Source organism: Trematomus bernacchii, unplaced genomic scaffold (assembly GCF_902827165.1).
Source record: "Trematomus bernacchii unplaced genomic scaffold, fTreBer1.1, whole genome shotgun sequence".
NCBI lineage: Eukaryota > Metazoa > Chordata > Actinopteri > Perciformes > Nototheniidae > Trematomus > Trematomus bernacchii.
In genome coordinates, this window is record NW_022987724.1 from 225,548 (window position 1) to 239,333 (window position 13,786).

At 41.3% G+C, this 13,786-nt stretch overlaps 1 protein-coding gene across 2 annotated transcripts in view; it reads left to right on the plus strand.

The window, feature by feature from the left end:
• Positions 1-13,362, plus strand: part of mta1 (metastasis associated 1) — a 47,455-nt gene extending 34,093 nt beyond the window's left edge. Inside the window, exons 10-20 of one of the 2 annotated variants that reach the window (XM_034144492.1) lie at positions 2,015-2,114; positions 2,559-2,747; positions 4,603-4,677; positions 5,111-5,169; positions 5,826-6,133; positions 7,155-7,306; positions 7,715-7,904; positions 7,983-8,072; positions 8,362-8,517; positions 10,685-10,832; positions 12,618-13,362. In XM_034144492.1, the coding sequence (XP_034000383.1) occupies positions 2,015-2,114; positions 2,559-2,747; positions 4,603-4,677; positions 5,111-5,169; positions 5,826-6,133; positions 7,155-7,306; positions 7,715-7,904; positions 7,983-8,072; positions 8,362-8,517; positions 10,685-10,794 (1,429 nt within the window). In that variant the 3' untranslated portion in view covers positions 10,795-10,832; positions 12,618-13,362. The remainder of the gene's footprint in view (positions 1-2,014; positions 2,115-2,558; positions 2,748-4,602; positions 4,678-5,110; positions 5,170-5,825; positions 6,134-7,154; positions 7,307-7,714; positions 7,905-7,982; positions 8,073-8,361; positions 8,518-10,684; positions 10,833-12,617) is intronic. The other variant, XM_034144494.1, reaches the window with a different exon arrangement.
• The last annotated feature ends 424 nt before the right edge of the window (positions 13,363-13,786 follow it).

Consider the following 13,786-nt stretch of genomic DNA (forward strand, 5'->3'; position numbering starts at 1 on the left):
CAAAAATATATGGTTAGCTTTAGATGCCCTAGTGGGTGAATTGGTTACCTTGCAGCAGAGTTGGCTAGCTGCTTCCAGTCTTTATGCAAAGCTAAGCTAACCATATCATGGCTCCAGCCTCGTATTTAAGAGCTTTGTCTATTCATTAAAGAAAATACGCATATTCCTTCAAATGAGAGGTTGTTACGTTTTTCAGAGCTCCTCATAGCACCAAGTTACTGCTTTGGCAGTAGCAGACATCATTTCTTACCTTTTATGTTCGTAGACTGCTACCAGCCGGAAAGTCCTGTGAAAAGTTTCCATGTGTCCTATTCCTCATTAAAGTGGACCTATCATGCTATTTTTAGGCAATAGCATAGGTCTCAGATAAATAAATAAAAAACATGTCTATGAAGTGTTTTGCTCAAAATACCAAACAGATCACCCATTCTAGCCATGCCTCATATCCCTCTATTTCACTTCCTGTTTCAAAAGTAATGATTTGGGGTATAAAGCTTTAAAAAAATAAGGAGGGGACTGAGCTCATGCAGGACCCGGCAGCTACGGTCTAAACTAAATACTGCGGTGATGAAACGCCATATCATGGATTATCAAGGATTATTTCTGAAACAGTATGGAGCCCAAAGGCTTTCTCTCTTGCCGGTTATACCACAAGGTGAGTTCCTTTTTATATCCAGCTTCTTCACACACATGCTCTCCAGTAGAGGTTAGCTCTGAGTGTTAGCGATGCTAATGTAAACACCGACCATATTACGTCCAAAACAGTCGGGCATTGTTTCTGATAGCAACGTTTCTGATAGGGCCGTGGGTGTAAAGCCAGCCTACATTTCCGATATTACGTCACATCGGCTGCAAATCTGGATCAGCTCCGTTGTAGCCCCGTTTTTAGAGATTTGGGTACGGAGGAAAAGAGAGAGGATTTTGTTTTCTGACGCTGCGTGAGTTCCCCGACACACCGGGGACACATTTATGTATAAAAGACATCCAAAAGTGTATTTTGCATGATTGGTCCTCTTTAAAACATTTGCCTTTTATTGGCCTTGCAATTTTTCCCGGTGTGTGCTTGCTAGTCCGATTCTCTTGACAGTGATTTCATGATGGCGCTTTGAGATAACTTTTGAAAATGTGGCCCGAAGTCAACTTGGACTCAAGGAGAAACTGATAGATAGATAGATAGATAGATTTTAGTGGACAAAGGTCGAGGTAAATGTGACCTCACAAAACAAATATTTTTTGGCCACAACTTAAGAAAGCAGAAGCTTATTATGACAATTTCGCCATGCGTCCTAGGATAAAATGACGAACTGATGACATGGAACTTAACTATTCAGTGTTGGGGAAATATTTTCATGGGCCCATACATTTGACCCAGTTTATCAGTCTGTACTGCCCTCAATGAGCACAGGCCTGCAACCTTGGGCTGCTCTCAGTGTTTTGTCTCCCTGTTCCAGCCTGTTGGTGTCAGCTGATAGAGGTTATACACATAGTCATACTGCTTTATCTTGTTATGCACAATGTTGATTCTTCTCTCAGAACTAGCTAAACACATGGGTCTGGGGTAGAGATCTTCAGAGTTGGATTGGCAGCCGCTGTGTCACCTCGTGGCACACGACATGTCTTGTGAATTCTCCAGCCAAAGCTCCAAATAAACGATCAGTGTTTGCCATCAAAGTTCCTGCTCTCCCCGTGTCTCTCTGAGTCTCCGTTGCTTCAGAGGTTTCCATCACAGTCAGTGATTCTGGTTTTGAGCTAGATATGGTTGCTTAGCAGTATCATCACATTCAGTTCAAATTGGCTGCAGTTCCACTTGCTCTGCAACACTACAACACTGAATATTTAATCATGAAGCACTGGACATCCTTTCTTGCTGTGCACAAATGGTTCAGAAAAAGGCAGACAGAAAGAACTACATCGATGACTAAATGGAGATGGTGAAAGTAAAACCAAAAGTAGATTCTCTATCATTCTATGTGTACATTTTCTTTATAATTTACATCATATCTGTGTCCTGTAGGTCGGTAGGAACCTTCGCCAGAGCGTTGGACTGCAGTAGTTCAGTCCGGCAGCCCAGCCTGCACATGAGCGCAGCTGCAGCCTCCAGAGACATCACCTTGGTGAGAAACTCATACACACACACACACACACACATCAAAGCGGCCTTGGGTTGAATCAGAATCACACTATAGAGGGAAAATGTAGCAGTTGTGCTAATCAGAGAAAGCTCTTGTAATGCACGTGTGTGTTAGTGATTCTAGAGCCTTGTGTGTAGTTATCCTCAACAAGCGCTTGGCCCCAGAAGCCCGGTGTGGATCTATTCTGCCCTAGATCTCATTCTCATATATAAAACATAGATGAGAGGCTTCAAGCTACACACACACACACACACACACACACACACACACGCACACACGCACACGCTCTCAGCCCAAAGCCTTTGAACAAGGGGCTGCATATACAGTCCATGGACTCAGTCATCCTCCTCCCAACAAGTCAACAGAGAAGTTTCAAACAACACTAACGGGTCATGAGACTAACATGTGTTCATATGTTGTGTTCAGTTTCACGCTATGGACACCCTCCACGCCACGGGCTACGACATGACCCGGGCCATCTCAGCGCTGGTGCCTCAGGGAGGGCCCGTCCTCTGCAGGGATGAGATGGAGGAGTGGAGCGCCTCGGAAGCAAACCTGTTCGAGGAGGCGCTGGAGAAATACGGCAAAGACTTCACCGACATCCAGCAGGACTTTGTGAGTAGCTGACCGATATTTAAAGGAATGGTTTGATATATTGGAGGTTGCAAGATAATGTCCAGGCACATTAACAGCTGTTGTTTGGACTATTTTGGTGCTGGTAGGTGTTGTTGCCAAAACTATATCCTAAAGCTGGGATTTTGTCAATGGATTTATTTTATTACAATCTCAGAAATCATAAAATATCTTACGTCAGAACCACCAATTGGTTGCTAGATGAAATCATCATGATTATCAGGTTGCGTGTCGAATCATTTCTTAAAATCATAAAGTGCAATTACTTATTTGATTGTGTCCATTAACTACAACAGACATTAAGATTCAATCAAATGCATTGGTTTAAATTAAGTCAATATTTTTAGAACATTAGTTGTGGTAACAGATAAAGAGTGGTATTGATTGCAGCAAGAAATGGAGCAAGATGTTGAATTGTTCTCACTATGTCTATGTGGCTAGGGCCTTTTTTTTTAAAGACTGTTTTTGCTTATCTAATTAAATATATTTAATTAAAACTGTACGCGGTGTGTATATAGTGCCCCATTTATTGCTGCTTCTGAACGCAGTAACCACAGTATTAAGGCCTTACTGTTCCTGATCTTCATTGAGTTATTTAGCTGACGTTACACAGATTATCTATTAAGCACAATAGTCGTCTTATAAACTAAGATTGCAGCTAGCCCACAGTAAAGAGTGAAAACATTTGGAAGCCAAGCACAATGAGCATTTATCCCGAGAAACATTCCACAGAAATATCTTTAAGACGTAAAGAAAACAGTTAATGTAAAGCCAAGAGGTTGTGTGTGTGTGTGTGTTGTGTGTGTGTGTGTGTGTGTGTGTGTGTTGTGTGTTGTGTGTGTGTGTGTGTGTGTGTGTGTGTGTGTGTGTGTGTGTGTGTGTGTGTGTGTGTGTGTGTGTGTGTGTGTGTGTGTGTGTGTGTGTGTGTGTGTGTGTGTGTGTGTGTGTGTTGTGTGTGTGTGTGTGTGTGTGTGTGTGTGTGTGTGTGTGTGTGTGTGTGTGTTGTGTGTGTGTGTGTGTGTGTGTGTGTGTGTGTGTGTGTGTGTGTGTGTGTGTGTGTGTGTGTGTGTGTGTGTGTGTGTGTGTGTGTGTTGTGTGTGTGTGTGTGTGTGTTGTGTGTGTGTGTGTGTGTGTGTGGTGTGTGTGTGTGTGTGTGTGTGTGTGTTGTGTGTGTGTGTGTGTGTGTGTGTGTGTGTGTGTGTGTGTGTGTGTGTGTGTGTGTGTGTGTGTGTGTGTGTGTGTCCGACTCCTCCACCTGGTGGCCGGATGCTGTCAGTGCGGCTCACTCTGGCTTCCTCCCCGGCCTTCTCTCCAACAACAGGACTACAGCACCATGTTGGGTGGGGCCTCCACTTGACAGATCATGTTCCTTTCAAACTTCTCACAGGGAACTTTACGGTGCAGCTCCAGTGGGTTCAAACACATCATGTGACCAGTGGTTATACAAAGGAACTCTTGACGGATGATTACAATTCAGTTGAAGTGCAGTCAGGGCTCCTGCACTTTAGATCGACCTCTCTGAAGAGATCAGGGCGGCCATCTCTCTAAAATCACTTTCAAAAACCCTCATTTTTTTTTAAATTGCTTTTCTGTGATTTTGAATTATGTTTTACTTCGATTTGTCGGTTTTACTCTGGGTTTTATTATGTGTGTTGCTGCTTTGTGCTTTCAAACAAGACCTGTTTTCACTGCAAAGGGCTTTTCTAACTGTATTTGAAAGGTGCCATTTAATAAAGTTTGTTATAAAGTCATAGTATTTTCACGTGGGAGATCAAATGTAATAGTGACCTTTCTGAAAGTATGTTTACTTTGTGCCCTCTCCTCTCTTTTTCTCCAGCTGCCCTGGAAGTCCCTGACGAGTATTATTGAGTATTACTACATGTGGAAGACCACAGACAGATATGTACAGCAGGTAAAAACATCTATTATATCTCAGGCATTTAAGACAAATCTGAATCAATATTTTATCAATTATAGTAAACTGTATATTTTGTATTCTTTAAAGCAAAACAAGTGTAACACATTGATGTTTTTGTTCATTCCTGATGTCCGATTATCTTCTTTTAACTAATTTACATTTGACTAGTGTTTTTCATCCTTTTTCTCGCCCAATTTAAGGCCCAAAAATAATCCTGTCCTTACATTTTTTTTTTACTTTTTTATTCTCCCTTCACAGTTTGGCGTGTTTCAGCTCGAGTATGTCTGTCGTCAGATTTTCTTTATATTAGAATATAAGTCAGTTTAACTCTCTTGAAATCGATGTAATCCATATGGGGTATTGTTGAAGATAACCTCACCTTCTCTCTCTTCTCTCTCCTCCTCCTCACCCCCTGTCTCCGCTCCAGAAACGATTAAAAGCAGCCGAGGCCGAGAGCAAGTTGAAGCAGGTCTACATCCCTAACTAGTGAGTACTCTGCACGTTTCTATGCGGTTCAATACAAATACATCAGAGATCATTGTGTTATCTAAATACATGGATACATCAACAAGGGTCGTACACAGTCCAGTTTTGGAAAATGGTCAATCTTAACTATGATGTTTTTTAAGGTTAAGGATACGTTTGCCTGCTTGACTTTCAACCTAATCTGGTGGACTTACAGTCACTCATACAAACGAATAATGTTTTAGTATTTGAAATGAAACAAGCACATTGATTTCTCCTGCCGTATTACACCATTAATGTGATGCACAGATTTCATTTGGCATATTGTCAGTGGATGGCTGAACCATTGCTGTAATGGCTAGGAAAGATGTGTCATTAAAATAGCAAGGCTTAATCAAACTTGGAGTAATTCTTAAATATTTAGCAGTAATAGGATTGGGTCCAGACTTGGGCTCGGTTGGCTTATAAGTGTCAAAGTGAAACATCTGCTTCTGTTGTCAGAGCTAGCGACACTTCACTTGCAGTAGAATATGAGTTTAACTGCAGTCTCTGGCAGAAGATTAGTGGCCTGTACTTTGAATGGTTTGGCTTATTTGAAGCTGATGTAAAACTACATGTGCTCTAATGTGTATATATTTACTGGTCTGACCCTCTCCCTGTTTCTGTGCCCGCTCCAGCAACAAGCCCAACCCCAACCAGCTGAGCAACAATTTAAAACCAGCTCTGGTCAATGGAGTGGCGGTTGCAGGTGTACCAGGGGTGCAGGGGGTCCCGGGGGTCCCAGCGATGCAAGGTGTCCCAGGGGTCCCAACGGTGCAAGGTGTCCTGGGTGTCCCAGGTTTGCCAGGGGTCCCAGGTTTGCCAGGGGTCCCAGGTTTGCCAGGTGTCCCAGGGGTCCCAGGAGTCCCAGGAGTCCCAGGGGTCCCAGGGGCTCCAGGCACAGCGCAGATCCCCGCCCTCGGCAGAGCCTGTGAAAGCTGCTACAGTAAGTCACTGACCTGTGGGACCCTGCTGTCATGTTCCTGCAACACATGCTGCTTCTTTTGCTGCTTGAAATCTAAAACAAACATCGGGGCTTATTCATAAGATTCCTATAATTGTCGTAATAATTCTGTAGAATTCACAATTGCAATTATATTTAAAAGAGTCGTAACAAAACATGCGCTATAATCAGCTGTATGAAATGTAAAATGTCAGAGAGAGTTTGAGGCGGTTGTCCTCTTTTTAATTAACCAACACACCAGGTCGGTCTTTTATCCACTCTGGAAAATGTGGTGGAAAAACAGATTGAGAAAATTGCTGGTTTAATGTGGAGACAGGAACAAAACAAAGAGAACTTTTTTAGTTTAACCAGTTTAAATTAAATGTACTCTGCTATAAATGTGGGGATGTGTTCTTTCTACCTGTAAAAACACGAGTTAAGCATCTTAAGTATTATACATAGTTTCAGTGTATGTCAAACGTATGACATTTTATTCCGATGTTTAACTTAACATACAACAACCAAATACTGAACTGATCCAACAGGGATTAAGCGGGGGTATCTATTGACCCATTATATTTTATGTCGTAGAACAAAACGTGAACATCTTGGAAGCTTGTGTCAACCACAGACCTTATTACAAACTCGTTCAGAAAACCATTGACTTGGAGACGAGGGAAGTGTTTTCTGGGTTAAGGACTCATTACTGAACCACTCTATTAACATTTTCAATTGAAAAACGATGTTCTCAGATCCACGCTGTATTCTTTATATGTGGCACACACATATTGGATTTACAAAATACAGAGGAGAGAGGACAGCATTACGTGCCCTGCAGTGTTATTTGGGTTATTTTAGAGGCTGTAGTTAATTCAGTGATGAATGATTAAAGGTTGTGTTTTCGCCTGCATGCACATGAGCACATATTCATGATTATGTGTTGTTACACTGCGCTCACTGTCCTCTGTCTCTGCTTGTGTGTGTGTGTGTGTGTGTGTGCGTGTGTGTGTGTGTGTGTGTGTAGCCAGCAGCTCCTACCAGTGGTACTCGTGGGGACCTCCCAACATGCAGTGTCGTCTCTGTGCTTCCTGTTGGACTTACTGGAAGAAGTACGGCGGGCTGAAGATGCCCACAAGACTGGATGGAGAGAGACCTGGACCTAACCGCAGCAGCATGGTACAATCACACACACACACACACACACACACGCTTTACTAGAAATTGAATTTATTTATTCTACAAACAACAGCCTTACAGTTTGCCTAAAGCTTTCCCCTGCCTTTAAAGGAGTAGTTCATCCTCCTGAGAAAAACCTTTCCTTTTATCCTCTTGTAATCTAAGGTAAAGTTTGTACGTCATTAGGGCATCTTATTTTCATTAACGCTTAAAAAAAAAAGTATGTTTTCATCCAACCAACTGTTTCAAACTCAAAGATAATCTGTTTGTTATCATGTATACCAAAGAAAAGCTTTTATTCCTTGTTGTTTTTGTTGGAAAATTAAACTTCTTCTTGTACTCATTAGCCATGTAAATGGTTATATATGAATATTCTTGCTGACGGTTGTGTATCTGTTGTCCCTGCAGAGCCCCCACGGCATCCCCATGCGTCACAGCGGCAGCCCCAAATGTGCAGTGAAGACGCGACAAGCTTTCTACCTGCAGACCACCGGCCTGACGCAGATGGCACGGCGCATCTGCCATGACATCATCAGGCCGCGGTTTCTGGCCAGGCACCCCTACCTCCCTGTCAACACAGCAGCCATAAAGGCAGAGTGTAAGCGTTTCCCTCCGTCCTCCATGTAGACTACGTCATTCTTTACGTTTTTACTCACTGTTTCTTTTATGTCTGCAGGTGCCATGCTGTTGCCAGATGAGAAGAAAAAGCCTGCACCACTGAAACCTGTGGACCGTAAACCCCTGGAGTCAGTGGTGCGGTATTTAGGTAACTTTATGTGGAGTTTCTATTTTCAGTCAGTTTTGCTCAAAATTCAAAACAAAGACATTAGCAATTTGATATCTTTCAATTCTGTCGCTTATGATACCGTTATTCCTTTTTGTCAGGGTTTGTAAGTGTCTTCAAATGTTGAAAAATGCTCATGAATCAGTTTTCCTTGGAGGTGATTACCACCCTGTGTCATCCTCTGGTATCTTTTTTACTCTCCGTTTCTTCCTTTTTCTTTCTGCCTCCACCTCTCTTCCCGTTTCCTCTACTCTCCCTCTCTCCCTAACAGAAGCACATCCCCGTCCAGCCAAACCAGACCCTCCGTTCCGTGGAGCGTCCATCTCCACAGGCAGCCTGACGCCCATTAAGGCCTCCCCCATCCTCAACAACGGCTCCCCCACCATCCTGGGCAAACGCAGCTACGAACAGCACAACGGACTCGATGGTGAGTGACAGGAGAGGAACTTCTTAGTATATATTTATATTTATGTTTCCTTACTGCCTTCGCTTCCACATATTTAACTTTCACTGAGCTCCATATGTTAAATCCTGATTATTTTGAACAGCGCCGCCCCTCCCTACACGCAGATCACGCGCCTCATCTCGCGGAGGGGGCCTCATCCGAAGCGCTAATGCAGCGCACCTTTTATGCGCTTATGCGGCGCAATTACTGCAAGCGTGCCACAGTTTCGCTGCTGCGAGGCTCCGGCGCGTGCTCCACTAGCACATGTCACATCACATAACTTTGCGTGGGGCCTCAAGTCGGCCAGGGGCGGCCCTGATTTTGAACACTATGGTACTGTAGTAGAGCTCTTTTGGTCGTTAAAGTCTTGACTTTATCTTGCACTCAATATAAAACATCACATTTTATTGGAGTGGAAAAACTGCATAATATCCTTCATAAGAAATGTATTTTCACCCTCAAATATGATTTATACTTGTCACCTGAAATATTACTACCTGGAAGCAGAACAATGTTTTAATTTAGGAAAGAAAATACTTGGATCTGGACCGGAAACAAGGCAGAGGGAAACCGTTTTAAAACTCAATTTAACATATTTTTTCATGACAAAGCTTCATATAAATTATTATTATTAACTGCTGTCATACAAATTAAACATTTATTAAATACACATCAATTGAAGCTTTTGATACCTTTCCCAAAAACATGATTATTTGAATGTATAGAAGAGCGTAAAGGCATGTCTGAGCTTCATGTCTACTCGCCGGCTCCAGAGTTTGTGTTGGGGTTTACATTTTTTTTGGGTTGTGTCCCACTTTCCCCTCTCCCCCGTGAAAAGAGAGAGGGGGAAGAAACAGACTGAGATCAAGAGAGGGAGAGACTGCTAGAGAGAGAGAAGAAGAGGGAGGGAGAGAGACGAAGAGGGAGGAAGAGGGAGGAAGAGAGAGAGACGAAGAGGAAGGAAGAGGATCATCCTCCTCGCTGCTTTGGCTGGAGGCTACAGTCTGTGTTGTCATGGTAACAGAGAGGAGAGGAGGAGGAGGAAGTGTGTCCTGAGGGAGAGGAGCTTCTTCACCGGTCTGTGAGCCGAGCCGTCCTCAGGCCCAGGCCGGGGGGGGGGGGGGGATTAGGATGGGATCAAGTATGAGCAATTAGTTTTTATTCATTCATATTTTTCACCACCAATTTACTAACTCAGTCATTTATGTCAGGTTTGAATTGACAGAAGGCCTCCATCATGTTTCCTGTTATCAGTCATTATAAGTGTGGCATTGTTTTAGTTTGTTTCCATAGACCTCAAATTGATCTTATTTACTCTAACTCTAATGGACTGAGGCTGAAACGTAGAATAGTTCCTCAATTTATAGAAGTTTTACATTTGATAGGAAATGGACTCAATGACAGAGAGTGAGTTTTTAGTCGGTGGTCGAAAAGTCCAACAAATAATGTAGTATGTTCCCGAATAACTTCTCTTGACCGTGTTGTGAAAACGAGTAAATGCTGGGGTTGTTAAGTGACAGCGAGTCTGTGCAGTGGAGCCAGAACAAAAGGTGTTTTTAACCATGTAATGTTGTACAGCTAACCAATGAAGGTTTCTGAGGACTGGAGTTGCGTGGTCTGATCTTTTTGTTCTGGCAGAAATGTAAAAATAGCCTGCTCTCACCTGCTATCCTTTTGTTTTGGATCAATGTCAGCATTTCATGAAGCTGTTTTCATTACCCGCCATGTCAGACCAAAGCACATGGGGTAAAAAAGTGAGAAATACAGCTTACAATGGTTGTTTGCAGACAAGCTTTGTAAGTGAAGTGCGAAATTATGAACTAGCTTTTGTGATTTTCAGATTATCAACAACATAATTTTCTGAATGACTATTGTGAAGTGGTATTTACTCAAAACAGGCTGCTGTTGTTTCTGTACAAATCAAATGAAGAGGAGAGTGTTTTAACTGTTTCTGTTGTTATAAATAGCTTTTTAAGGGTTATTTTAAAACTAAGGTTAGAGTAGTTTAAAGAATGCAGCAACAACGGACCTGAATATGAAGGTTTATTCATGAGACATCACTACTCTATGGAGCCAGCAGGGGGCAGAAGAGGTTCTCCTGTGTGTGACCAACCAACATCTCTTCTTCTTCTCTCTTCATCCTCTGCAGGCTCTAAATCCAAAATGCTGACTCCACAGTGGGACATCATGGCCAAGCGTCTGAGCGAGGGTCCGCGGCCCTCCGTCTCCCTGCAGGACGAGGTGCACGAGCTGGACTGAGAGCTCTGAGGGAGCGACGTCTGCTCGAACTCAGTGAGGTGAGGGTTCGTTTACCTCTGTGTTGGGCCGTAGCTCTAGGCTTTGAAACTTCATTTATAACGTTCACACATTGCTAAATCAACATTTTAATAAGTGTTAAGTTAATAACATTTAGTATTAGTATAGTAGTTTTATCATTTTTGTAGCGTAGGATTTTTTTAAAAACTTGTGTGGTTACATTTCTTTGTCAAATTTCTTCCTTTTTTTACGTTTCTTTCCTTTTTTAAATTTATTTTGCAACTTGTTTTTTTATGTATACATATTCATACAGATTTGGAATATTCCTATCTTACATTTTTTGTTTAATTTCTAATTGGTTATTTACATTTCTGATTTTTTCATCTCTTTAGTTGAATTTGTATATTTTTTTTTAAGGTTTATTTTTCTATTCTTTTTCACTCGAAATCTCCAAATATAGACGTATTTACCTATGAACATCAACATGTCTAGGATTGGGAATTTAAACTTGTATTAACGGGACATTTTAATTAACAAAACTGTGCAAAAGGAAAACATACACACAGTACCCGATAGGGATGGGAATTTGAAAGCAAATGTATATTTTAATATTCGACCCCCAAAAAAACGGTTAACCGAAATGTACATATTCTATAATAATTAAAAAATTTAAAAAAGAGAGTTGTAATGATAAATACATTGTGTTTGTTGTGTAGGACTCTCCGTTAGAGTGTAACGTTCAGGGGTTATGTTGGGATTTGATATAACCCCTGGGAACGTTACACGTGTTTTTAGTTTTGTTGATATTTTTCTTAAGATATTTAAAATGGCACTGTCGTATGCATTTAATTCATATTCGAATACCTGAATCATTTAGAATATTCGATTAATCATTCCCATCCCTACGATTAATCGAATATTCGAAATTATTCAGGTATTCGAATATGAGAATATGAGTTATGAATATTTTTATTGTAATTCTTTTTTTTTTGGGAGGGGTGCCTAGTTTGATTACATATTATCAAATGGAATAATTCAATGTATACCACAGTGCCATAGCTAAGTGTGTTAGGTCTAAAGGTGTGTTTTGCTCCGCTCTCCGGTCACAGCGGGCAGAGCTGCAGGTGCGGTCCCTCTCTCTCGCGTCCGGTTATACTTCACTCGCGTTTATGTCCAAATCCATCAGATCTAGCTAGTTCTAGCTAATGATATGGCTGCTGCCCCTCCCTACACGCAGATCACGCAGACTCAAACCTCATCTTATGCCCAAATTCCAGCTGAGAGGATCTTCTCTACAGCTGGCCTGATTGTGAATCGCCTCCGCACCCGCCTCTCCCCTGAGTAGACATGCTCATATTCTTAAACAAGAATGAATATTGAATAGCTGCATTCTGTGCATAGGCCCTGTTATAGGTTGTTGATCTCTGTTGTAATAGGGTTAGGTTACCCTAACAGGTTATGTTGTTCGTGTATGATCCCCCTTAATTTAAAAACAAGTTATGTTTTAAGCATGAAAGCTGTAGGCCTATAGCTGTCAACTGTTCAAACTGTGATCACCAGTTCAATACATTTGACAAATTCGACTTGGTTTCTATACTTATTTGAACATGTATTTATTTTTTTTGGGGAAAAAGATTCCCACATTTTTTTTTTTTTTTTTATAGGATATGTACATTTCGGTTAATCGGCTAACCGTTTTTTTGGGGGTCGAATATTCGAATATACATTTGCTTTCAAATTCCCATCCCTCCCTAGTACCCGAGTAAACTAAAACGGTTACACCAAGAACACCGCTCCTAACCACTTCTCTCTGTGTGTTTCCGCAGCAGAGGGCGAGGCGTTTCCTCTGATCGCAGCGAGGCAGCTGAGCAGACGGCAGCGTCGAGTCGCTCTGCTGGAGACCGACGTAGACATCAGACGTTTGGCTGCGGTCATTCACAAGATGAGCCTGACTGTACAGGACTGTGTTTATTACTTACAATTCTCGTTATTACTGTCATTGTAATTATTGTTATTGTTATTATAATTTTTTTTTTTACCAACTATAACTCTGCTTATTGTTTGTCGATCAAACGATGGAACTTGTGAAGTTTCAGGAAAATGTGCTTGCAGAGCCCTGTGGAAAAGGGTGGAAGGACTGTAACATAAGCCACACGCATCTTCTATGTTTGTCTTGGTTTCTTAACAAGTTAAATTCAACAAGGAGGCCTACTTTTAATTTCAGCGAGTTAACTCCTTGTCTTTTGTTTCAACAAATTTGAATGCTTTACGGGAAATCTTCAGTTTTGTGAGCCGGCCCCGCTCTTCGGCCAGAGAGGTTTAACTTATTGAGAAAGACTTGCTGTTTTTTCTACCTTTTTCACAAGTAATGCATCTATGCTTAGATAATGTAATTAAAAAAGATAATTGATTTTCCCTCTTCTTTTGGTGTCTGTGCACAGAGGTGAAAAGTGTTTTCTTACTCACACACGTATGCAAACAGGGTATATGCAAAGTGGATTGCAAATTGCTTTATATGTTTGAATCTGAAAAATGATCAGTATTAGGAACAAGATTAAATGCGAAAATACAGCCATGTTTTGTAAGAAATCTTCAAAAACAACCAAAAGCCAAGAATGTGTTCTGCTTTCATGTCCAGTCATTTTGTCAATGTGTTTATTTTTATGTTCATAAGTAGCTTGTCTTGATATAAACATCAACCATAGGTCGTTATAAGAAAATACAAAGATCCAAACATCTGCTGACAAGTTATTTTTGTTGTATCCATCTATGTTATTTAGATATGGACCGTTCATTCTTGACTTTGCAATATGATAAGAAACCTACACATTTCTTTATCTGTAAAATGTAAATAAAACACATCAGCACATTGATTGAAATATAATAGATTAAAATACCAAACCATCAAATAAGAGGTGACACATAAATATCTTTAAACTGAAGGGTCAAACAAACTGGTGACGTCAATAAAAGGATTTTCTTAGAAAGATTGGTT